The sequence below is a fragment of the Barbus barbus genome, assembly GCF_936440315.1.
Source record: "Barbus barbus genome assembly, chromosome: 38".
NCBI classification, from domain to species: domain Eukaryota; kingdom Metazoa; phylum Chordata; class Actinopteri; order Cypriniformes; family Cyprinidae; genus Barbus; species Barbus barbus.
In genome coordinates this window covers 6,271,163-6,298,387 of record NC_136716.1, presented here as the reverse complement: position 1 = coordinate 6,298,387, position 27,225 = coordinate 6,271,163, and the positions used below count along the sequence as shown (strand labels likewise).

The 27,225-nt window shown below is 37.4% G+C and overlaps 1 protein-coding gene across 4 annotated transcripts; it reads right to left on the bottom strand.

The window, feature by feature from the left end:
• Positions 1-2,168: 2,168 nt before the first annotated feature.
• On the bottom strand, positions 2,169-19,569 carry eef2k (eukaryotic elongation factor 2 kinase). Of its 4 annotated transcripts, XM_079398274.1 has the most exons (19): positions 19,085-19,321; positions 18,441-18,722; positions 17,511-17,576; positions 16,044-16,144; positions 14,639-14,699; positions 14,506-14,543; positions 12,911-13,082; positions 12,621-12,770; positions 12,396-12,528; positions 12,198-12,325; positions 10,863-11,058; positions 9,528-9,583; positions 9,293-9,370; positions 8,873-8,929; positions 6,602-6,736; positions 5,353-5,541; positions 5,127-5,251; positions 4,859-5,037; positions 2,169-2,852 (listed from the first exon to the last, which is right to left on the bottom strand). In XM_079398274.1, the coding sequence occupies exons 2-19, from the start codon at positions 18,693-18,695 to the stop codon at positions 2,743-2,745; spliced, it is 2,229 nt and encodes a 742-aa protein (XP_079254400.1). In that variant the 5' UTR covers positions 18,696-18,722; positions 19,085-19,321; the 3' UTR covers positions 2,169-2,742. The 4 variants fall into 4 exon arrangements, with proteins under 4 accessions (XP_079254400.1, XP_079254402.1, XP_079254401.1 ...); XM_079398276.1 differs by lacking the exon at positions 17,511-17,576 and having other exon boundaries at positions 19,085-19,332; XM_079398275.1 differs by lacking the exon at positions 8,873-8,929 and having other exon boundaries at positions 2,170-2,852; positions 19,085-19,569.
• Between the last annotated feature and the right edge of the window lie 7,656 nt (positions 19,570-27,225).

Below are 27,225 nucleotides of genomic sequence, written 5' to 3'. Positions count from 1 at the left end.
GAGTTGAAGCAGGGTTGGAACTAAACTCTGCAGGGCTGCGGCCCTCCAGGAACTGAGTTTGACACCCCTGAGCTAGAGCTACCTCAAAGGCTACCCTAAACAAATTGCAGGTTATGCTAAATTCGGCTGCTAGAATCCTAACTAGAACTAGGATAAGAGATCATATCACTCCCATCTTGGAGTCCTTGCATTGGCCTTCCTGTTAGGTTTAGGGTTGATTTTAAAATGCTGATGCTTGCAATACAAGGTCTGGCACTTCAGTATTTGCAAAGACTATAGCAAAAACTATAAAGCAGGGATCTCCAACCCTGCTCCTGGAGAGCTACCGTCCTGCAGATTTCAGTTCCAACACACCTGTCTGAAATTAACAACCCTTGAAGACCTTGATTAGCCGGTTCAGGTGTGTTTGATTGGGGTTGGAGCTGAAATCTGTAGGACGGTAGCTCTCCAGTATTATGGTTGGAGACCCCTGCCTTAAAGGGACTTTGGTATTTGTCATAGCTATACCCCAATGTGTGACCTTCGTTCATCTGATACTGATTTGTTAACTGTTCTGTTAACCCATTTAAGATTGATGGGTGATAGGGCTTTTTCTTTATAGCTCCAAAACTACAGGTACATCTAAAAAAAATTGAATAACATGAAAAAGGTCAATATTTTTTGTCACTCATTTCAGAAAGTGAAACCCATGTATTATATAGATTAATTACATTATATTATTATGAAATATTTCAAGATATTTCCTTTATTTCTTGAAATTTTGATGATTATGGCTTACAGATAATGAAAACCCAAAATTCAGTGTCTCAGAAAATTAGAATATTACATAAGATCAATATCAATAAAAAAAGGATATTTTAAACAGAAATGTCAGGCTTCTGAGAAGTATGTTAATTTCTATGCACTCAATATTTGGTTGGGCCTCATTTTGCATGAATTACTGCATCAATGTGGCGTGGCATGGAGGTAATCAGCCTGTGGCACTGCTGAGGTGGTATGGAAGCACAGGTTGCTTTGAAAGCGGCCTTCAGGTAATCTGCATTGTTGGGTCTGGTGTCTCTCATCTTCCTCTTGACAATACCCCATAGATTCTCTATGGGGTTCAGGTCAGGTGAGTTTGCTGGCCAATCAAGCACAGTAACACCATGGTCATTGAACCAGCTTTTGGTACCTTTGGCAGTGTGGGCAGGTGCCAAGTCCTGCTGGAAAATGAAATCATCATCTCCATAACGCTTGTCAGCAGAAGGAAGCATGAAGTGCTCTAAAATTTCCTGGTAGATGGCTGCGTTGACTGTGGACTTCAGAAAACACAGTGGACCAACACCAGCAGATGACACGGCAGCCCAAATCATCACTGACTGTGGAAACTTCACACTGGACTTCAAGCAACATGGATTCTGTGCCTCTCCACTCTTCCTCCAGACTCTGGGACCTTGATTTCCAAATGAAATACAAAATTTACTTTTATCTGAAAAGAGGACTTTGGATCACTGAGCAACTTTTTCTCCACAGCCCAGGTAAGATGCTTCTGACGTTGTCTCTGGTTCAGAAGTGGCTTGGTAGCCCTTTTCCTGAAGACGTCTGAGCGTGGTGTCACAGTCTTCCCCATTATTGTGGTTTCAAAGAACAAGAGATACCCGGAAATGATAAACGCAACACTTTTGTTTTTGCCCCCATTTTTCATGAGCTGAACTCAAAGATCTAAGACTTTTTCTATGTACACAAAAGGCCTATTTCTCTCAAATATTGTTCACAAATCTGTCTAAATCTGTGTTAGTGAGCACTTCTCCTTTGCCGAGATAATCCATCCACCTCACAGGTGTGGCATATCAAGATGCTGATTAGACAGCATGATTATTGCACAGATGTGCCTTAGGCTGGCCACAATAAAAGGCCACTCTAAAATGTGCAGTTTTACTGTATTGGGGGGGGTCCGAAAACCAGTCAGTATCTGGTGTGACCACCATTTGCCTCACGCAGTGCAACACAACTCCTTAACAGAGTTCAGTTCATGAAAAATGGGGCAAAAACAAAAGTGTTGCATTTATAATTTTGTTCAGTGTAATTTGTTTCTTAACATTAATTTATGTGCAGTGGCGTCTCGGTATAAACTAAAAAAAACAACATATAATTCTGGCTAAACAATGTGTAATGAGACTGAATTTTTTAAAATTATTTTATTGTTTGTTTCTTTGTAATCTTGTTCGCATTTGAAAATGAACAGCAAAAATGTTCACACACACTTCTGCACTCCTTGATTATGATGAATTATTAAAGTTTTTGACAGTCGAAACAGAACAGCAATAGCTATACAGACATTTGATCTAACAATACTAGCAAACTAATTATACAGAAGATCAATCATCAGTAATGCCATTTTTTAACAGTCACAACATGTTTATTAAAGAAACATCCAGTTGCCCTTTTAGAAACAAGAGAAAAAAAATTGAGAGGCAATGCACATATTCCCATGAAGCAACCTGAAAAGGCTGCAGACAATGTGCAACTGTTCTTATTGAAAAATTAACCAGAATAGTATGTGTATTAGCACCTTGGTATATCACTGATCTGGAATCAGCGTATGCCCTTGTTTCATTCATTAGAAAACTGATCCAATATCAACATTATTTCTCTTAGGTCAAAGGGACCCAAGGAAAATATAAGGCATTGAAAACAGCATGTAAACAGGGGCTGGGTGCACAATAGGAACCGTGCTCATGCTTTTTTTGCACACCAGCACTTTCATTCTTCCATCATAGACCATGCTTCCTCTGCTTTCATGTAGTACTGATTGGCCAGTCTGCCCTTCATGGCCTCCATAGCAGCATCAGCAGCCTCAGTGAAAAGATCACCTACAAAATTTAAAGACATCATAACTCACACATGCATACAATTCCGATTTAAAATGTTACAGCAAATTCGAGATGCATTTAGAAACCAAAACTGCCTATTTTAATGATATGATATTATAAAGGAGCTAAGTATCCCTATAGTAACTTGTGTGTGTCATTTCAGGAAAATAATGACCATACTGTACATCTGTGCTGTTTTCTTTTTTTCTTTTAAGCTTTTATTGCACTAATTATTTTAAAAGTCACAGGACAATGTTATGAAGCAGTAATTTTCCATTGCTTTTGCTTTGGTATAATAACGTGTACTTATTTGTTCTGGACAGATAAAGTACAGGGCAAAGCCAAAGCATTAAAACATACGCAACTAAAATTATTCAATAAACTCCACTCATTTTTTTAAATGTCTCCTGCTCCCTACTATTTCACAGCTTCCTCTGTCAAACTCTCAGGCTGATAGACAGTTTTGAATACCAGACAAAATGGATCTCCTCTGACGGGATCTGGTAAAAAAAAAACTGCATTCAAAAATCTTGGCGTGGAGACTCAATCTAAAACTTTTGGTCAGCAGTAAAACGGCACAATCTTAGCATTTTATTGTATTGTTGTAACACTTTCCAATGTTAATTCTGAAGTTCTGCAGAAGAATGAGCAGGATGCTTCCATGAGAAGAAGCCAAGGGGCCTACTGGCTAAACAACAAATTATATTTTTTAATATTTTTTTTTGTACATGGAAGTTTACAGCAGTGACAACAGCATTCTATAATTAAACACACACCCATACATTTTCAGGAATAACAATCGCATTTCGGTGAAGCCCTGCTGTGTGAACGGAACCTGACTGTACAACTAAGACACTGTTTGCTGAATGCGGGGTTTATGACTGTCATGTGAAGGTCCAGTAACGGTCTTCCATCGGAGCGGTTTCCATGAGTTTTGTGGTCTGCGTGCAAATTAAGTACTCTGCTCTCACTCAGGTATTAAAGCTGTCAGTTAATTTGGAGGATGAAATTGAGCATCACATTTTTCGTTTCAAATGCAATAAGACATACGTGTTTTATTTTAGTCACTGTCACTGTGGTTTCAGTTGATATATCCTATTACACATTCATAGATGCTATTGCAAGTGGTGGCGTGAACAGGATATTTCGACACAAATTCTCAAATGATTCTCAAAACTGGCCTTGGTTAAAAACAAATAAACTAAACAAAAACTAAAGTCTAGGCAAAAATTGGATTTTACTGATGTTATCATGGACTTTTCAAATTAAAAAAAATGATGCCGTTACATTTCTAAAGTAATGTCACTTGAATTTATTCATGCATATGCATTAATTAAAATCTGTATGTATTGACTAATGGCCTAGTGATATTTTCATCCGGGCTGGGGGGCGGGCTCTACTGTAAAGCCCCAAGTATACTTTGTTTTTATATGCGTACGCTAGCGTATGCATACAGTTGAACACGTAGCCTTTCAAAGTATACTTCATTTGATGTTGTGCGCGAAAGCGGGAGGTCGACATATGCGCTTTAGAAAACTTCATCCATGCTCTATTTTTCCCTGTAAGTTATGACCAATATCAAATATTTTTGAACTCTTTTAAACCAAAGCTGAGCTGTCTCATACCCACTCATTCACAAGCGCTTGTCAATCCGAGCGTCTGTTGTTGTTGTTGCAGTCTCTGCTATTTTATTGTTGTTGTTGTTCCGTCTCTTTAGTTACGTTTTCTACTTTGACACAACGGCCCAGGACAGAGTTGCCACCTTGTGGTACAACTGATTAGCGCAAAACAAATTTAACGTGCATGTGCGACTTGTGCTACAAAGTAAGCACGGTTACAAGAAAAAAGAGTGGTGCGCATACTATTTTGATGACAAAATTTGCGTCACGCGCACTGTACGCTGACCCTTGCAAACACGTAAAAAGTGAAGTATACTTTGGGCTTAATGCTGTCGCCCACGAGTCTCTGGTTATCTAATGGTGTCCCTGAGCATGAGATACACTCACCTGCTCTTTGGGGGTCTGCATCCAGATTGTGCCCTCCCTCCTGGTACATCTCAGCCAATCGTGCCAACAGAAGGTAGCGCGGCTCATCCTTTATCCCATCAAACTCTCCCCCTTCGTCATAGTCTGTCATCTTAAGGGCATAGTCATACCAGTGCACAGCGTGTTTCCAGTCCATAACCCTGCATTTTAAAAGTCCAAAATAAAAGTTTCAGCTCTAAACACATCTTGGGCCAAAAAAAAACAAAAAATTGATCAATGCGTTCCTCACCTATCAGAAGGGAGGTTGAAACCCATGTCAAATGCTCGTGCTACTAGAATCATACTTGGCCGGTCTCCTGCCTCAGCGGCCTGCAGCAGAAAGCGGAAACCCTTCTTGCTGTTTTCCTCAGATGCCTGAGATGAAACAACACAGACATGACAGAGGAAGCATAAGTAGGACCACCAAAACAAGATAATTAGGAAACACAACAAGATAATTAGGAAAAAAAAAGCACCTCTAATTCGATCTCTGGTAGAATGTGATGTGGCAGCTGAAGGTAACATTGGCCAAGGGCAACTATAGCCTCAAGCTCCCCGCACATGGCAGCCCTTTCCAAATGGTACATTGCAGAAATCTGGTCCCATGGTACATCCTTCTCACAGAAGCGCCCGGCCTCGTGGTAGCGAACCATGGCTAGATGTACCTTAAAGGAAAAGTTCCCACAAAAATGAAAATTTTGGTTGCATGGATTTTGATTGGAGGGACAGTAACCTCTCAATTTTAAAATATCCTAATTTGTGTTTCGAAGATGTCTTATGGGTTTGAAATGACATGAGGGTCAGTAAACAATGACGGTATTTAAATTTTTGGTCGACTTAACCAAGGAATAATGTATGATGATAATACAATGATATTTGTCAGTTAGTTTCAAGAATACGGCCTGTATTCACAAAACATTTTATCTTACCACTAGGAGTTCTCCTTAATAGCAGTAAAAGTTCTCTTAAAACCCATTCACAAAGTTGCTGAGACAAACTTTTACTAAGGAATAGAGAGAAGTCTTAAGCTAAGAGTAAGGGCGGGGTTGACCTCGTTGCTATGGATGATGTCTGCATGCTTATGAACTATGCACACAGTGATTGGCTGATAGGGGAGGGGTCTCTGTCAGAGATTTATTCATAGAATATTTTGCCACATTCAAATAAAGATTTTAAAACGCAGGCTAAGTGTCACTAAATGAAACAAATATATGTTCAGCTAATTGTCAAGCTTTTACATGTATGCTTCTCATAATAAGTGAATATGCAAATAAAGAACCTTTTAATTAACAGAGTAGAATAATCATGGATGATAGTAAGACATGCAAACGTAAAAGAAAATCAAACTGGATGCAAGAACATGTTACCTCTTACCCTGCTGATAAGGAAGATTTGGAGTTGCGATAACTTCCAAAACCAAAGATGATACCTTTTTAAAAGCTCATTATCATCAAATGTTTCTAAAATGTTTATATTCTGAGGCTGATTGCCTGCAACAGCCATTTTAGGATGGTTTGTGGCTTGGTCTTAATGATTTAGGAGTCCTCTTCACTACTTGTAACGTTTCAGATTTAGGAGCTAGTTTTAGTGCTAAAACGCTTTGTGAAATACTCTTTGAGCAAAAATTTAGGAGTCCTAAATTGGTGAGTTATAAGCTACTTTTACCCTTAATATGTTTTGTGAATGCGGGCCCTGGTTTATAAAACACATGGCACAATTTCTTACCTTGCCTAGGATGGATTTACCAATTTTCCTTTCGAGAAGCATAGTGTTAAGTCTCTCTACTTCCATTGCTACACAGGAAGATCTGTGTATGTGGGAGCGAGATGAATGGTAAAAACTCCATTTTTCTTCTGTCAGCTGAGATATAACAGAAAAAAGTATATTATTAAGCACCCAGACAAATAACTGAGGGAAAAAAAATTACAACATCATTGACTTGTCCCATGTCCAAAAGTCAACTATGTCTTATGTCCATACTTTTTTATTTATATTGTCCGTCCTTTTTTTTTTTTCTTTTTTGGTCAAGACCAAGCTATGTATATAGTTGGTATATAGCTTACAATATTAGTCTGTTGTGTTATCAAATACAGTGGATAGCTGATCTGTGAATTGTTTCACTGTGTGAAAAAGTGTTGGCCCCCTTCCTAATTTTTTTTTTTTTTGCATGTTTGTCACACTTTAATGTTTCAGATCATCAAACAAATTTAAATATTAATCAAAGATAACACAAGTAAACACAACATGCAGTTTTTAAATGAAGGGAAAACAAAATCCAAACCCACATGGCCCTGTGTGAAAAAGTGTTTGCCCCCCTGTACATAACTGTGGTTTATCACACCTGAGTTCAATTTCTCTAGCCACTAGACTCATCCAAGAGGTCACAAAAGACCCCACAACAACATCTAAAGAACTGCAGGCCTCACTTGCCTCAGTTAAGGTCAGTGTTTATGACTCCACCATAAGAAAGAGACTGGGCAAAAATGGCCTGCATGGCAGAGTTCCAAGACGAAAACCGCTGCTGAGCAAAAAGAACATAAAGACTCGTCTCAGTTTTGCCAGAAAACATCTTGATGATCCCCAAGACTTTTGGGAAAATACTCTGTGGACTGACGAAACAAAAGTTGAACTTTTTGGACGGTGTGTGTCCCTTACATCTGGCGTAAAAGTAACACAGCATTTCAGAAAAAGAACATCATACCAACAGTAAAATATGGTGGTGGTAGTGTGATGGTCTGGGGCTGTTTTGCTGCTTCAGGACCTGGAAGACTTGCTGTGATAAATGGAACCATGAATTCAGCTGTCTACCAAAAAATCCTGAAGGTTAATGTCTGGCCATCTGTTCGTGACCTCAAGCTGAAGCGAACTTGGGTTCTGCAGCAGGGCAATGATCCAAAACACACCAGCAAATCCACCTCTGAATGGCTGAAGAAAAACAAAATGAAGACTTTGGAGTGGCCTAGTCAAAGTCCTGACCTGAATCCTATTGAGATGCTGTGGCATGACCTTAAAAAGGCGGTTCATGCTCGAAAACCCTCCAATGTGGCTGAATTACAACAATTCTGCCAAGATGAGTGGGCCAAAATTCCTCCACAGCACTGTAACAGACTCATTGCAAGTTATCGCAAACGCTTGATTGCAGTTGTTGCTGCTAAGGGTGGCCCAACCAGTTATTAGGTTTAGGGGGCAAGCACTTTTTCACACAGGGCCATGTGGGTTTGGATTTTGTTTTCCCTTCATAATAAAAAACTTCATTCAAAAACTGCATGTTGTGTTTACTTGTGTTATCTTTGATTAATATTGAAATTTGTTTGATGATCTGAAACATTAAAGTGTGACAAACATGCAAAAAAATAAAAAATCAGAAAGGGGGCCAACACTTTTTCACACCACTGTATATATAACTGCTCTCTTGTGTTTTTCTTTTAAATATAAAATGTTTCAATGAGAAGCAGTAGAAATAACAAATGTGAGGAAAACCACAAAAATAAACACTTCAAATATTGCTGCACAAAAAAGCGATGCATGCAGGAAATCACATGCAGGGTTCCCACACATTTTGACCAAAGGACTACCGTGACCTCTCTAGTCATTCGTGATGACTAGGAATTTTCACTCACAAACAACAATTGCTAGTCAATTACAAATGTTTCTAAGCACAACTACAGAATTTCCATGAGTTTTACATGCCATTCAAAATCTCAGCTTTAAAATTCCCTGACATTAACAGGTTTTCCATGACTGTGGGAACCCTGCGTATGGATTTACAGTATGGGAAAGGAGAGCTTTCCACCGGTTAGAGGATAAAGGTGAGATGAGATAAAGGTTAGAGTTTAGATGAAAGAAGAATGAGATGAAAAGGTTTAGAGGTTTAGATCACAGGATGGCACCAATCTAAATCAATGATCTATGAGAAGAAAACAGATTAGGAATCAATGGGTGATGGGTGACTATCATGATTAGATACAGTGAGTTTATCAATGGCTTCGTAGTTACCCGACGAACACTGTCCTCATCCGATTCTGAGTAATGTCTGTTGTAGAAGGGACGTCCCTAAACGATGATGTAAAAACCTACCATCACATATCTCAAGAGCCCAAAAATGGTTATAGCACACAACAACAAGAAGTTTATAATGCACCCTAACAGGAAGGAAACTCTGCTGGGGGAGTACCAAAGAAAAGATGAAAGAATAGATTCTAATTTCAATTTCTTATTTAAATACAACAGTTGTGAATTCTTAGTTCAGTTTAAAATGTTCAGATTTAATTTTGTTTGGATTTAATGTTGACACCCTTAAAGAAAATCATCAAAACCTTTCACTGTTTTTGTGCCAGATACAAATAATGTTGTGATTAATATATAATATATCAACATCATTTTTGTAAGGTTTTTTATTTGCATTTGCTTCTGTACCTGACTGTGATGTTCAACTAAGTCTCCTTCACTGCGTTTCTCACTGGGGTAACCACTGTCTCCTCCATTCTCCGAGTCCTGCGAATGCAATTACAGTTTACAATACAAATTAGCATTGATGCTAAAATGATGCTAAATGATGTTGTAATACTGATGCTACTTAAGTTTCCACAAAACATCACTGAATTTTGTATTACTCTTAATGGTGGATATATATTCTTCTTAATAAACTGACCTTGTGATCTCCATTAGCTCGATGTGCCTCATTCATTTCATTCATGAATGACCAGCCTGTAAACACACATAGATAGAAAGACATAGTAGTGGTGACATGAATAAAATGAATGTTCAATTGTCTAAAACAACAAAACAATGCAGTGTGAAATCTGTATGAACCTGACATATGAGAACAAACTTTACATTTCAGCTAGAATGTCCTGACTGCTGACAGGAGTGAGGATAAAATTCACAAATAAAATATGTCGAGGTTGGTTTCATTTGTCCATGTGAATTGAAAAAAAATAAAAATGTCTAATGTGTTTTAATTTTACAGAATATGTAGTACTAGCAATCAGGTTGCTATTGATATTAATTGCTTGAATACTTTTGTTAATGTTGTTTCCAATCATAGTATTAAATATGATACCAATATGTTATACAAAGCAACATGGCAGTTTTCATATTTCAAGCAAGTATATACTCCGGTATACAGCCTTATACATGTAAGTTGGGATGTGTGTATTTATAATAATAATCAAAATAATAAAAGGTTGGTGCACACTGGCTGAGATTACCTAGGATCTTCAACACCAGCTAATTAATATTCATGAAGTAAGCCATAGATACCATCCTCTAGGAAGGCACATAATTAAGCATTAGGGAAAACAAACCCTGAACACCATAGTTACCTTTCTATGAGGATATTTAAATTTAGATAGGTCACACTGCTGCAGACAGAGCAACCATTATTTTTACAGCAGTTTTCTGTTATCCATATTGGTATCAAAATACAAAAGGATGGTTCACGATTTTTGCTTTATAGGTGTCAAACAACACACAAACCTTTAAGCATTTTGAAAGTACAGAGAACATTCTGTCTAAAACTAGCCAAATGCATTGAATATTTATCTTTGTTTTCCCAATGAAAAGACCTGATCATTTTAGTAACATCACAACCAGCCAGTCAAAGGCCCACTTCAGTTCTCGGCCAGCTGACAACAAGTGGAGGGACTTCTTGTTCTTTATTGTACAAATATTTATATTTGAAAAAGTGTTTCCAGATGGTTGCAACATCCTGACAGCTGACAGATCCTAAAAAAGATTAATTAATTGTTTTGTCTGTTCTCTTAAGTAGGGCGAGCACATTGATATTACCATAGACAGTATGTCGAGGAGGAGATAAATAACTGTATTAATAACATTAACTCGATCTGCTAAGATACCCAAATGAATGATACTATTGTTGTACTGCTCATGACTTGATCTGATTTGGCCTTAAAGGGGGTTTGATATTACTTTGGTGGGCCACTTGGGTGCATTCACACATAGTACTGGGTTAGTCCAGTATTACCCATGGGTGATCGGTCTGCAGAGATGCCCATACTAAGTGGAGAACACGGAACCGAGTCTGTGTCACTGCTTTCATCAACCGACGAAGTCTCAGAGAGCCGGGAGAGGAGCACAGGCATGTGGCCGAGAGAGGTCGTTCGGACCCTGGGCGAACCACAAAGCTCTTCACATCCACGGAGGACAGTCTGAGCTGACTGCTGCTTAGAAAAAATAATTCATTTAGAAAACCTGCAGAAATGAAACCTTCGCAAGCAACAGTTTGTGAATGAAGGGCTAAGCGATAATAATTTTATTATGTTGGCCTGATCAGGTCCAGTGATATTTTCACTGGCCACACCAAAAAACAAAGTAAAACATATTTTTAAATTAACTATCAGAACCAAATTATATTTCAGTATAGCTTTTTTTTGTTAACCATGGAAAAATGGTGCATCAATATATCGGCAATAGATGACATCGTGCTGCAGGATGACATATTTTTGTAGGCCAAATCCCAGATATAAGCTAGCATTTTAGCACTTCCAGTTTCTACGTCCTTAAGTCAAATGGTTTTTTGAATGGGTTTCTAGGTAAATGGCTGAAATAAGAGCTGTGGTTGACACTAGCTGAAGATATTTTAATGTTTTATTCTACAACATAGAATACATTAGTAATACCCATTTTCAAAGTAATACAATATTTTACTTGTCTTGAAAAAGGTGGTTGCTAATAAGTGGCTAATTGGGACTACAGAGGTTGTCTGGTACATTAAACATCATCATGCTGAACAGGTAAACTCATCTACTCTCAGTACTCCATCTTTGCAGGCTTAATGTGTTTATAATCACGCCCCTAATACCTATTCTAACTCAAACTTTCAGGGAAAAGTGTATTAAATAAAGACTGAAAGAGTTGTTTGTAGCTTAATAATGGTGATATTTAAATCATGCAAGTGTGGTGTAGTTCATCTATAGCCTGCATTTAGCTTTCTACTTCTGTCTACTGTATTCAGGCTTTGAAATTCATAAAAGTTAAGTTCATTTGTGAAGATTATTGTGATGAACAAAACAAAGAATCATACATTTTTGTTGGTCACAGAGCTTATTTTTTGCAATAATCCATAAATCTGATGTACAAATCCCTATTGGGTTTTTCTCTAGGAAACCAGGGTGATGCTAACTTGCGGGTTGGCCTACAAAAATACATAATTTCTGCTGCACTCTATATAAATATAGCAATGTCCCTAATTAGCAGCTCCATCAACTGGCCCAAATCTCTCAAGTTAGCCCCAGGCCATTCTACCATCAAGCCCTGGTTAAACTTACATAAAGATGTTTTTTAAGTATCCAATACAAACCAGCAATTTGTTGGTGTAGTTCAGTTGTGCAGATTCAGAAGGGGACAGGTCAAAGCGAGTGAGGCCCATACTCCTACAGAGCTTATTACACAGGTGAGAGTGGAAGAAAAGAGCCATGCCACGCAGACCTGAAACACAAGACAAATCAAATTCTTCAAGTTTCTAAGGAGAAAAAGAATGCAGGATGTTGATAAATACCTAGGTTGCCATCTCCAAAGTCAGTCCCCTTCTCAGTGTGGATCTGAGGGTCTGTGTAAAGGTCCCCAACACCCTGAATGTCCACCACTATCAGCTGGTGTCCAGAGCGCTCAAATGTGAAATGACTGAATGCCTAAAGCCACAAAAACATAATTGCCAATAAATAATCACACATCATCTGGCTGGGACAACAGATTCAGGTTTGTTTCATCTTTGACAATTCACCTGGGGTGTAAGCCGTATGTTATCATCCCTCACAAAACCAGAGTTGGAGTTGTACTTTGTGTACTTCCCCTCAATGAAGTGTTCCAGGTGAAATAACGGGCTCCCAGGGCGACCAGTCATTTCCACAACACACATCTGCATGATGTCAACCTAATAATTATGGGATACATTAAATAAGTACATAATTCATAACTTGCTGTGATTGTTCGAACCAGGTTTGAGCGGTCAAACCTAGTTTACACCAAAATTGTCAATGTTTTATGAACAAGCAACATCCACCAAAGAAGTACCTGTTTAGGAGGCCTGTGGCGATTGAATTCCTCGCCCCATAATTTAGCCTCCATTTGTAACCTCACATCCTCAAAGTAAACATTTCTGTCCACGGTCTCCATGTAACTCTTAGCCACATAGTTTGAGGCCGATTTCCAGTTGCTGCTGTGGGAAAAGTTTGACAACTTCTTCCTGTGAACGAAAGCGAATAGAAAGCTATAGATCAACAAAAAACCATTTCAAAACACAAGATGAGAGAGGTAAAATTATTACTTGAATAATGAACGATATACCACTAAGAAAGGGACGTACCAACTAAAAAGGATGTTTATTTCATAAAGTATAACAAATATTTTTGAATACAATGTTGATAGGCTGGTTAATGTCTGCGGGCGGCAGATCCTTTTCCTATTTAGCACCTAAACTCTGGAGCAATTTACCTAACGCACCTAACACACTCTGTCAGTTTAAATCTAGATTAAAGACACATTTCTTTAACCTGGCGTACACATAACACACTAATACACTTCTATTATCCAAGTCCATTAAAGGATTGTTAGGCTGCATTAATTAGATCAACCGGAACCCGGAACACTCCCCATAACACATAATGTACTCGTTACATCGTAAGAAAAATGGCATCTACGCTAATATTTGTCTGTTTCTTTCTTATTCTGTTTCTCAGTCCGTGTCCGGATCAGATGGTGGATTGGCGCCAGGAGATGATGTCTCCCTGATCGTCGGCGGAGGCCGGACACCTGGATGAGCCCCAGGGACATATCCCCAGTGAAGACCTCGACTTAAATACAATAAAACTAAAAATAAAAGAAAATAACTAAAACTATAATAAAATACCTAACTACATAATACTATTATTGTTAGAAATTGCAACAATATAAAAAATAAATAAATAAATTTATACATTTAAATTTTTAATTAAAACAATAAGTAAACAATAAATAAACAATTATCTCCTGGCCAGAGGAGTACTGACCCCCCAACTGAGCCTGGTTTCTCCCAAGGTTTTTTTTTTTTTCCATTCTGTCACAGAAGGAGTTTTGGTTCCTTGCCGCTGTCGCCTCTGGCTTGCTCAGTTGGGGACATTTAATTTCTAGTGATTATCGTCAATTTGATTTTGCAGATACTATTTAAACTAAACTGATCTAGACAATGACATCTCTGAATTCAATAATGAAATGCCTTAACTGTAAAAATTGAGTGTTTAATCTTATTTTTATTCATTACTGACACCCTATCCTCCAATCTGATACTGTTAAGTGCTTTGACACAATCTGTATTGTTAAAAGCACTATATAAATAAAGCTGAATGTGGTGAATATAACTTCAGAAGTAAAAGATGTGTCAAGCAGTGTCAGTAATGTCCTAAGTAAACCATTCTACACAATATTTTTCCTAATACTTTTAATATTATAAAGTGCAGTTTTTGACTTTTAATAAAAAAAAAAAATTAATTACAAAAAGGTGAAGAAAAACTGAAAGAAATTTGACTAAATTGGCAAGAAATTGTACAATTTTGCTTGATAAAAATTAAATATTCATTCTCATTAATATTTACCTAGTCTAGGGTATATATGTTTAAACTGGCTTGACTTACGATCTATAACATTCCCTCATGGCTCCTTTTCCAAATGGCTGTGAAAGAAATATTAATTAATTAATTAAAAAATACATAAATAATCAGTATATGTTGGTGTTAACATCACAGAAAACAAGTAGTGCCAAGATACCTGAGAGGAAACCTTGATAAATATGTCATCTTTTGCCCATTCACCAGTAACCGCATTGTATCTAAAGAGCAAGAACACATGTTTACACTTCAGTCACTTTAAATATAGCTTTCATTTCCCTTTCATTCTCAGAAGTAGTTATCAAACTACGGCATCTGGAAATCAGACTCAAACTATGTGGCGACATGGAGATGTAAACATAAATGTAAACACATTTTACCTTCTACATTTGTAAAATAATAATCGCAGGAAATATACAAAACTGATTATTGGTCCTCATTGGGACAAAGCTGCACAAATACTGCACAATAGGCACAGTCCTTAAAGCAAACGCCCAATATTTACACATGTAAGTGGTGGGTTTTTTTCCCATTGCCCAGAACACTGTGTACCATGTATACCAACTCATCAGACACAGTTGTTTAATGGCACACAGACATTGGCTGGAATTCAAGGGATATTTTAGAGGTGTGAAGTTACAAATGTTTAAAATTAGAGTCTTGAAACTGCGAGTGGACCCTTTGTGTTAGTATCCATCTGACATTATATTTACAGTGTCTCTAGTCTAATTTAACATGTGATGGCATGTTCTGAAATCATCTGAGATTGATTTAGGCTTGTGTCAGTGTGTGGTAAAAACCCAAAAAAGGAGGAAATCAAAGTTCAGTGATGATAGGTCACAAGGGTCAATCTCATGTGGAGTGCTGGGGATTCACTAATTTAAAGTAGCAATGCTACAAATTTGAAATTTTTCAGTAACATGAGTGTGCTTCAGGTGTTTTCAAAATAGTGCAGTGACATCCTAGTTTTTGGTGGACATTAATTCATCCAAAAATTTTATTCTGTCATCAATTACTCACACTTAAATTGGTCTAATCCAAACCCATAAGACTTTCGTTCATCTTTGAAACATGAATGAAGATATTTTTGGTAAACAGAAGCTCAAAAGTGCGAGAACCAATGGGGTTTGTTCTTGCGTATTACGCAAGCATGTTTGAGCCTAAGTAAGAAGCAATGAGGTTTCTTCTCGCACATCAAGCGAGAACAGTTGAGCTTCTGTTTACCGTATTTGATGCTTCCTGTATGTGCATTGATTTTAAACATGAATAAATCGCTAAATTTAATCTGTTCATCATATAAAGTGTGCCTCTGGATTAAACCGCGCGATTCAAAAAGAAGTTTTAACCCTTTAGTAGTATTGGTGGAGCTGCTTTTTGTTGGTAGGTTATAGTGTAGCTATTTACACTACTTTTCCAAAAGAATAGCTTGGACTAGCTTGTAGCTTGGCTCTCTAAAGATCCAAAGTAGCTTTTCCAACACTGTTCATGTGTTGCCTCCTGCTGGATTCAAACCTTCATTCCTTGAACAGTAGGTTAACCATTTTAAAAGCCTCATATTCACTCACCTGTATCGAGTGCAGCGCTCCGTTTCGATTTCCTCCAGATGGAACTCAGCCCAAGGATCTGGCATGGCTTTGGCTTTCTCAATAGCATGTTTCCAAGTTGCCTGAGCAAGAGAAATGGAAGTTGTTTGAAAAATTTTCACATCTGTTTGTATGGGTTGACAAACTGAAGTTGGACGATCCACCCTATATTTTAGGGCAGTGTTCAAGCACAAAACTATGGTTGGGAAAAGGAGGAAGGTACTGAAGGAGAAGAGGTATGCTAGAATAGAGGAATAAAAGGACAAAGAAAAGTCTGAATCAATGCTGAAAATGTTCAGAGGACATCAGGTTAGGGATCTCAGTTTAAAAAAATTAAGAAATACCATCAGAAAATGATCCTGTTCCCTTTAGAAATCAAAATTGGAACAAGAATTGTTAAATTCCTTGATTCCCGTTCCTGTGGTACAGGTACTCCAGTTGCCGTTCTGTGAACCTGCTAAGCATTTGTCAAGAGCAAACACCAGCCTTGGTTATTTCCTTGGTTATATTCCTATAACTTTGTGCTTTGCAAATTCTGAATAAAAGCTGTAAGAGATCTAGCTTACTGTACTACTATACTGTAGTAAAAATCTCCTCGTGATCCAAGTGTGAGTGCGGCAGACCTGACATGAGATCTCAAAATAACCAGTAAACGTAGATCCTGTGGCCAAGTACATTAAAAAAATTGTATTTTCTTTCGAAAGATCAGTGAGACAGTGAGTACAAATATATACGTCAGACACTAGTAAAATGTGGGCTCCTCTTTACAGGGAACCCCTGAAGTACGGAAACATTACCCATGTGTCACAAGACAGCTTGACATAGGCTTTTACAAGCCATAGGCACAATACTGTATATTAACTCATGATATCTATATAGGCATATATATATATATATATATATATATACAACAATTCAAATAAAAAATGATAACACCTACAGTATACTGACATTAGGCATGAACAGTATTTGTGTTTTTAAATAGCAACATTCTGATATTTTAAGTTGATATTTTTTTCTATTGAAATATAGAAGTCTTTTACTATGCTAGATTTAAAAAATGAGCACTAAAAAGTTGCATCTTATCTGCTACACATTATAACAGTTTACAAAAATAAAATACATGCACAGATGAATTTTTTAACATACATTTAGAAAATAAAAAGTAAGCTGAACTGTATTTACAATATTAGCCATCATATAAACCATAACATATGAAATATTATTTATACATACATTATTTGCATACCTAACAGATGGTTCTTGGTTCTTTTTACAGTGAGCAAATGCAGAAGGAGTGAAAGGGAAAATAAGGTGATAGGAGAAATATGAAAAGAGCATGCATTGCAGGCTAGATGCCACAATGACACAGGGTAAGATGGATTAATAAAATCTGGGAAAGAAAAAGTAAAGGTGAAGGGCAGAAATTGAAACTTATATTAAACATACCCGGCCTTTCTCAGTTAAAGAGCCAAACCTGACAGAGTGCCCATCCTGCTCGGTTTCATTTTCATTCTAAATTGGAGGAATAGACAAACCCACTTGTTTAAACACAAAAATATTAGTATAAACATTTGCCTTATTTACAGGAAGATTTACAGTACATGAGGTTAAGCAAGTCACATCATGAGAGCTTGCGATGAGCTCCATATATGGAAGTGAGTGTCACAGAGATGGAGGAAAACTATTTTTTGCATATTGTACATTAGTTGACTGCTTCTTCTGGTAACAACACAAAAAGCTTTCAAAAAGTTCCAGTTCTGGATAAAAATACAACATTACAGCATTGTAGTCATGCTAAAATACACAATGTATGTATCTATGACATTAAATGTAGCTATTGTAATAGTATGAAATAGTATGTCAAACATTGTGCATTATACAATAATGAATGTTTCAATCACTAGTATTGTTGCCACATGACTATATTAATAATAAGTCATTTAAAAATAAAAACAGCTATTACACATTTCTATGTAAGTTGTGTCAGAAGCATTTACCACTATTGCATTGTGACATAAAGTTGCTGTATACTGCACACTTTTGCAAAATGTTATGCAAGTGCCATATACTCAAAACATTCTGACAGTGCACACAATAAACATGCCGTGTACTACAGAAGTAGTACAAATAGTGGTATGATAGTCCAAAAATAACATTTGTTTATATGCTAGAGATTGCATTTATCTAGGAAGAGGCAACTTAATGTAGCTGCATAACGTTTTAATGAAAATTTGTGCCCTTAATATTTTTTATTATGTAGTAACAGTTTTATAAAAGCACTCGAAGTCGTGCTGTATTGTACATTATATGACTATATTCAAAATCTAGCACATTGCACAAACTCTTAAAGTGTAGATGAACTGGGGAAAGACTCACTCTGTATGTGAAGGAGCTTTTGGGCAATGAACTTGAAAGCTGCTGGTTGCGAACGACGTCCTTTGGGTAGTCAAAGAAGCCTTTGGTTGGGCTTATGAGGTCGTCAGTGATGGGGCAGATACGGATGTCATCTTCATCATCTTCTTCATCATCATCACTTGCATTGGAATCTTGGAAAGCCACTCTACTCTTAACACATCCATCCCGAGGACTTCCCACCTCCTCCATATTAAACATGAGCTCCTCATCAGCCATAACGCCCCACTATGTTGTGCACCAAAACTACAAACAAGCACATGAGAATAAGTGTCAAATACTGCTACATCAGCAAGATTTTGTTTTAGACAAACTGAGAACAAATGATCAAGAACATGTTGATCAAATGAAGGTATTCGCTGATGTCAGTCCGAGATCAACCTGTTCCTATTATTAATGCATTCAAATAGTTGTTGTGCCAAATATATTTGAAACATTACAAAATAATTTTGCTTTAACACATTCAAGCGACAACGTCATTCATTTTAAGCTTAAATTTACATTTAGATTTATTTAATGTAATTTGTTGCATGATAACTCAAAACAAAAAGCATGGTGGTAACAGTACAGAGCACAAGAAAGAATAATCAAAAGTGCATGTTACATACCTTATGAATGAATAAAGCTGCTAGAATGAAGACATAACGAAACACACTCGTTCTAAAAAGGAAGGCAATGCAACACTGTATCGCGGGTTTGAACGGAAGCTGTGTCTCTGTCTCGAGCTCACTGGACACTGGACAGTGACAGGTTTACTGTGCCTCTGCAGAAATGCGTACTACGTGTCCTGGCCTGCGAGCAAATGTTCCCTTCCTTGTGTTGATTCCTCCAACCTCGCATAACTCAGCACAACCTCAAAGCTGCATTATTCAGCCCTCTAGTGGGCGTTATCAAAACACATTTCATTTCAGAGAAATATTAGGTCTGAATAGTATCTGAATATATAAAAGTAAACAAATATACAATAACAGATTTGCATAAAGATTAAAACATCAAATTATTATTCAAAGACAGCCATGTGCCATATTCAATCGCATGACCTTTTATGGGGGAGCTCATGTTGTTATCGATTTCAGCGGAATATCACGAAGTCTACTAAAGCGAGGGCATGGCTCATGAATATTAATTTATTCGTAATAACGTTTCTTGTAAATTAATATTTATAAGCCCAACCTTCCGACATCAAATCAAGTATTCCATTAGTTAAACGTCACGTTACGTAATTAATATTCATGAGACGTCCCTTGGTCATAGTAGAGTCACGTGGTCTGGAGGCAGGGCAGGACTCCACACTGGAGAGCGCTCGCTGCACGTAGCCTCTGTGATAAAGAACAGACCTGCTCTAGTGGCCAAGTAGGGCTCGCAAACCGGATGTTTTCGTGTTTTTGCTATTCATTTTAATGCTAGTGTCAGCATCATCAAATGTGACGCTTACAGTTGTTCCGAGACGTTAGAAACAAAACGATTCAGTTTTAAAAACGTACAGTTTATGTAAAATAAATAACTAAACCAATGATTGGGCTGAGATTGTGTAATAAAATTTGTATATGTGACAACATTTGTATCAATTATTTATTAATATGTGACTTACGAAGTCTTATGGTAGCGTGGCCGAGTGGTCTAAGGCGCTGGATTTAGGCTCCAGTCATTTCGATGGCGTGGGTTCGAATCCCACCGCTGCCAAAACATTTTCGACTATCCACCTTTTTCCTGAAGTCTCGCCCGATTGAAACAATGCTTTACAATTTCCGGTTTCTGTAGTTTGTAGTCAAATTAACGTATTTTCCGAGCCGATAACGTTAAACCAATGAAAATGGTTTTAAAAAGCACATGGAGCCATAGTTTCATCACAAGAGCACACATTATTTTTTATATGTTTAATTAATTCAGGCGATCTTTTTTTTTTTTTACCCCTTTTTAACCGGAACACGAGAGCACCCAAACGGAAGTTAGAAGCCATCAAGTAAAGCGGTGAATCGGAAGTTGCTGCCGACTTTATTTCAGTGTATTTCCAGCATAAACGGAATATTGAATAGAGGGCAGGGTTTTATTTTAGCTCTCCTCTTCTCTGTCTCTCACTCATAGCAACCTAAACGTCGGAGGGGTGTGTTTAAGGATATTCTGCCCAAACTACTTTTCAGCGGATTAACTTGCAAGGATTAATTGTTAACATCAAGACTAGCAATGTGCGATTTTGATTTCATGTCGACTTTAAGTTTAAAAAGTTAAAAAGTTTTTTACAGTCTATGGGAAAAAGGTATAATATATTTAACCAGAATAACGTAGCTAGATTAAGCTGCATGTATTACGAGGTTAAACATGCCATGCATAAAAAATAAAAATTCCATGGACATCATGCAGTGTCATTTTTAATATCATACAAACCTGTCTCCCTATTTAAGTTTAACTTACTGTACATTAGTTCTGTTCACTTAATTATAACAACATTATAATAACGTTATAATGGCATTTGCCATTCCTAAGAATATATAGGGTCTATATAAACATAGGAAAAAAGCTTGTCTACTCACCTGAAACATACTTTCTTTACTTGGTGTATTGTTTATTAAAGTGGTTTTCAAACCCTGAATTTGAATCAAACCCGCAAACAACTCCCGAGAATTAAAAAAATAGGTCAACAGTATGTTTTAAGGAAAATGTATTTGTAACAAAGTTCAAGAGCTCAGGGATGATGAAAGGGAACCGGCAAACTTAACTTTAATAACAAAGAAAGCATAAACAACCAAATGAAAGTAAGCAACTACGCCTCGCAGCAGGATCCAATGTGTATTTTTGTGAAATTTGCGCTGTTTTTGGAGCGCTTAACATTGTAGCCAATCAGATCAGATAGCTGTTGATTTCTGGAATGTAATGGCCAATCAGAGGCATTGCAGTTAGTCAGAATCCACTCGCCGCTCAAAACGCCAGAGTTTTTTTGTGCAGTGCTGAATTGGAAGCTTGCAAATCCTCTCATTATAATGAAAAAAGTGTAGATGCGATATAAATAAGAGATTAATTGTGCAGTGTAGAGAGATTAATTGATTATAGCGGGATTTTCATAATAAACTGAAATGAGTGACAGCTTTTCAGTCTTTTAGGGAGCGCTCTTTGCGTGCTTTATATAGTCCATTCAAAATTTTAATAAAAGTTTTGTTTTCATGCTAAGAGGATCCATGTATGCTACAAAGTTTCGGGAATGACATTTGCACATAAATGGGGGATTCTCTTCAAATCACAAAGACTGACATGGTGATAATCATAACAATGGACCAGACAAAATAAGATATGTCAAAATAGATGTGCATGAATGCTAAGTGGGGCACAGTTGTCGCTCGTTAACATTGGCTCCATTGGCACTGCTCTGCTTCACGCCACTATGTTTCTGTGTGTGTGTATGTATTGGTCATCAATTTCAAAAGAAAAAAAATAGTGTCAAAAAAGTGAGGTTTTCCTGCAATACTGGATGCTGCATTTTAAGGACCACTTTTCTAGGACCCTATAGTTTATTTGATTTTATTTCATTTGATTTTATAATTTTTTTGTATGTGTCACACTTTGCCTGGGAGCAAGGAACGAGGGAGCGAGGAGTACTTCAAAAACAAGGTCTTTAATAGACCACACACGTAGGAGACACAGGAACACATGAAAAGACATTCAGAACTGACCAAAACTAACAGAAGGACTGGGGCTTTTAAACACAGGATAATTGGGGAAGACGACGAGGCACACCTGGAATCAAATAAACACAATCAACATGAGGAAAAAACTGGGTCACAGGGAACACATGGGGAGCAAAACACACACAAAACAGTCCACAATCCTGACAGTTTGTATGTATTAGCGGCTCATACTATTTTACAGCACTTGCTATTAAATTCTGTATATTATTATTTTTAAGGAATTATGTAGTTGTTTAATTGTATACACTTAATTATTGTCCTAACCAACTCCTAAAGCCCAAAGTATGCTTCAATTTTTTTACGTGTACGCTAGCGTATGCGTACGGTCGAATGCGCAAGCCTTTCAAAGTATACTCTATTTGATAGCGTGCACGAACGTAGGCAGTCGACACATGCGCTCCAGAAAGCTTCTTTTCCAATATCTGCTCTCTTTTTCTCCAGAAATTATGACCGATAACAAATATTTTAAGCCAAAGTTGAGCTGTCTCTTACCCTCTCGCTCACAAGTGCTTATCAATATGAGCGCCTCTGCTATTTTGTTGTTGTTGTTCTGCCTCTTTGGTTTCATTTTCTACTGTGAAACCATGGCCCGGGGACAGTGTTGCCACCTTGTGGAACAACTGATTACTGCAAAACCGATTCAAAGCGCATGTGTGATCTGTGCTACAAAGTACGCACGGTTACAAAAATCGGGTGGTGTGCGTACATATGCGCGTACTATTCTGATGACAAAATTCGCATCACGCACACTGTACACTGTCCCTCACTTACACGTAAAAAGTGAAGTATACTTTGGGCTTAACCTTAGACTTACCCGTTGGCAGAGCTCGAATTGAGAGGGGTTCCGGGGGATGGCATCCCCCTGGTTGAAAGAAATGACAAAAAGCATCCCCTCTGTAAAACCACCATCCCCCCTAACATCCCCTTTAGATTAATAATATGTATTATGTCAAACTTATCATGCAAATGTAATTCTCTATGTATGATAATTCACAAACTAAGAAACTTAGTACTGTAACAAGCTGCACACAAGTGTTCAACATTTTTCACGTAAAATGGTTCAAGCGCAACTTTTGAAGTTCTTTTAAAAGAAGACAACTGAAGGTATGATTTTTCCTTGATTAGAATTTAAAGACATTCCCCTGACATGTTACTGTGCTGTATATGTGACTGTGAGGGACTGAGAGAGGATAGGAGAGCTGGTATTATCCAGTCATCGACGAAACAAAAACACGTCTTGAGAGTCCAAAAGCATTCACTGTGCATGAAGCCTATTAGAATGCAGTTAGAATGCCCTTATAATTCAAGCAATGAAAGAAAAAATACCCATATATGAATTTTTATGTTTTTATTCATTGCACAAGCCATGTACTTTTCTAAATATCAGCACATATTTTTTATACAACAGTGCAGAGCAACACTGTGTTTCGTTCCTTGAATGAATCAGTTTTCGAACGAATCGAGTGAGCTTCAACGGTCAATTCAGATGGACTCAAGTTTAGTTTCTAATTGAATCAGCAGTTTTGAACGAATCGTTTGATTTAAATGATTCAATAAATAATTTATTAAAACAGGGACTTGTTGCCACGCACTGGCGATTTTATTATCAGCATTATTTATCCATGACAGGCCTAAAAGGTGCCAGCACAAAAACACGTTCAATATTGTTTAATTATCAATATTGACCAAAATTCTTTCATTTTATTCTTTTTCATTGAATAAAAACCTTTTTTTTTAAATTGCAAAATTTTGTTATGATTATGTAAAATTAGGTTCAGGAACCACTTCTAAAAATTGACCACACCATCCCCCCAAAAATTTTGTACAAATCGACCACTGCCCGTTTGAAATATTTAACCTAATTTATTTCAATATATTCTGGTTTTAAATTCGGTTTTCTTGGAAAGAAAGATTTGTGTCTGTGAGAGACGTCAGTTCAGCGCTTCACATCTGATTTATGACCCACTTAACAAAGTTCAGTAAACGGTAAAACAATTGTGCTACAAATTAGTGTGCTTATTAGTTATGGTAGCCATATGTGCCATTTATATGGGACACGTCCTGGCCAGGATTTTTATATTGCCTAAATCATCCAAAGTAGTTTGACCAATAACATGCAGATATTGTACATAATCGACCAATGGCGCATGAGAAGGTGAGATCTACAGAGAACGATCAAAGCGATGCAAATACGCACAGGTGTTTGTTTGTTAGTTCGACGCCGCACTACACGGATACGCTGTTTTCGTTAAAATCAAAGCGTAAATAAACACAGAAAACTTATCTGTGTGGTGCGGCTGACACAGAACAGCGTACACAGTTTGCGTTCAGTAGATACTCTCCAAAAATGGCACCACAGTGACACGGAGGAGACGAATTGTTGAATAAAGTCGTTATTTTTGTTTCTTCTTTGCGTATAAAAAGCATTCTCGTCGCTTCATAAAATTCCGATTCAACCACTGATGACTATTTTGACGATGTCCTTCATACTTTTCTGGGCCTTGACAGTGTTATTTACTTGGCAGTCAATGGGACAGTCACAAGCCTCCCGGTTTTCATCCAAAATATCTTAAATTGTGTTCCGAAGACGAACAAAGCTTTTATGGGTTTAGAACGACATGGGGGTAAGTGATTAATGACAAAATTTTCATTTTGGGCTGGAGTAACCCTTTAAGTGAATGTAAAATGTTGGGAGAATATCGGATGTGTGTACCAGTATATTGAACCTGCGCAGTCAGTTTTATAGGAAGTGTTCATTTTTTCACAGACGATAACGAAATAAAAACTCTTTTTGAATGACAAAAATAATGATGAAAATCTATTGACATTTTCATCAATGAATAAAATGAAGACAAAAAATGTTAGGGAGGGACGATTGGGAAGAGAACCAGTCAGAACGAATCTCCTGCGTGGAAGAGGGTAGATGCGCACATTTGAAATGCAACAGACTTATACACTTGCTGCACATCTCATAAAACATAAAAAAAAATGTCAGCGTCTGGAAGTTAGAGAAGAGCAGACATATGGATACATTTGAAAAGTGTGATGACGCGAAATACAAAATTATGTCAAATTGTCCGTTTTGATGAGCATTCATGTAAACACACCCAGTTACATCTTAAATCAGAGGTGTCCAAACTCTGGTCCTAGAGGGCCGCTGTCCTGCCGACAGAGTTTAGCATCAACCATGTAGCTCCAAAACACCTGCATGGAAGTTTCTTGTATGCCTAGTTAGACCTTGATTAGCTAGTTCAGGTGTGTTTAATTGGGGTTGGAGCTAAACCAGAAATTGTCTTACTATAGGGAGATCAGAGGGTCTGTATTACTTACTGTTGGAGAAAGTGTAACGGCTAACTTCGATCACTTGTCCCTTAATAACCAATCACATTACAGCCTTGACGTCATTGACTTTTCGTCAGAGTTGTACGACACTCAATCGGCGTTTACAGGTACCATAGGAATGAATGGGAAGTGCCTTAAGCTGTATCCCACCTGTCACAAAAAGTCAGTGACTTCTCTTATAAATGGCATTTTTTTCAGTGTAAACTCTAAAAAATAAATCAATCCAAAAGTACTGATTAGTGGAAAACATGTTGAAGATTAGCAGATAGGCTGTCAATTTGTTAAATGATAAGCAGATTCCTCTAAAAAGCTGCTTATTCAGCGTAGTGAAGCCTCTACTCCATTGACATCCATTAAAAAAAATGGCCTTTGGTCTCCTTTCCGTTAGCATTAGCCGCTATGCTTTTTTGGCTAAAGGTTGCCTTCAAGTGGCTTTGGCTAAACTCAGAGAAGCACTCAATAAGCTATTCTTTCTGCCATTTAGTGAAACACAGGTCATGTCATTTGGACATGGGGATACGGTCGACCTGCACCATATAAAATAGTAAGCTATCAGTCTTCATCTGATGTGAGTATACGTCATTCAGATGACTTCTTATTTATTAATGTATCCACATTATTTTTCCCAAAAGAGCGGGCATGGCCATTTGTAAATTTTATGGGTCTGGCTTCCGGTGCCATTCGCTTCCAGCTATATTTAGCTGTTCAAAACAGCTCGTTCTGCTGCTTGATATTGCAAATTTGTGTCTTACCATTATTTTAATGTATTATTTGTATTATGAACACACTGGTTTGTAGTGCAAACAGTCTTACCTTTTACTGCACGTTGTCTTGCACATTCACAGAACATGGCTTACTTCCATGTTGAAAAATAAGGTGGATAGTGAAGGGGTGGATTTCCAATACACTCCCCTTTTTATAATATTATGAATAACTCATCATAGTCTTCTTAAACCACTATATATATATTCTGGTATTTTGTTACAGGCGACGTCTGTATTTGGTATCTGAGAGGTGACTGAAGGTCGACGCATGTCAGGAATGCAGTAGCTAACAGCGTTCACTCATTTAGCCTGACTTTCATAGAATAAATATGATTCATTATATAATTAAATGTTATATTTTATATAAAGACAGTTGTTAGTTTGAACTTCGTTCCTTTTTATTTTCTTGAACATTGTTCCTGTTTATTTATTCTGTGGTTCTCATGTTAGCTGTATGAAACTTGTAAAGACCAACTGTGCCTGGGGCCATAAAGGTCACTACGCTGCACATTTATCACTAACCCATATGTACGCTTAGCGTTTGTAGCACCATTAGTTGATGTTAAAATATGACAGTAAAGCATGTGTAGAAATATGTCTCAGTGCTCTGTGCTCTATATTGTTCTGTTCCAGTAATGTGCTGCTGTTCAACCTTGATGGGAAAAGATATTGTTTTATCTAATGGTGTATTTGCAGGGGTTGTTTAAGAATATGATAGGCATGTGACCATGCCAAAGGAGCAGTCTCCAGGAGAATCAACAGCTGCCCAGATGAGAAGATTAATGACTCACCTACGACCCTTTCAATAGTTGCTTACAAACGAAACTTAGCGTTGCCTAGATACTGTCTTTAAATAATTAATTTGAAGAAAACAGCACCATGTTTGGATGTTGCTAGAATAATCTGTACTGCTAACCTATCAGAACCTGTAGAAGTAATGTAAACTGATCATCCTGAAGGATC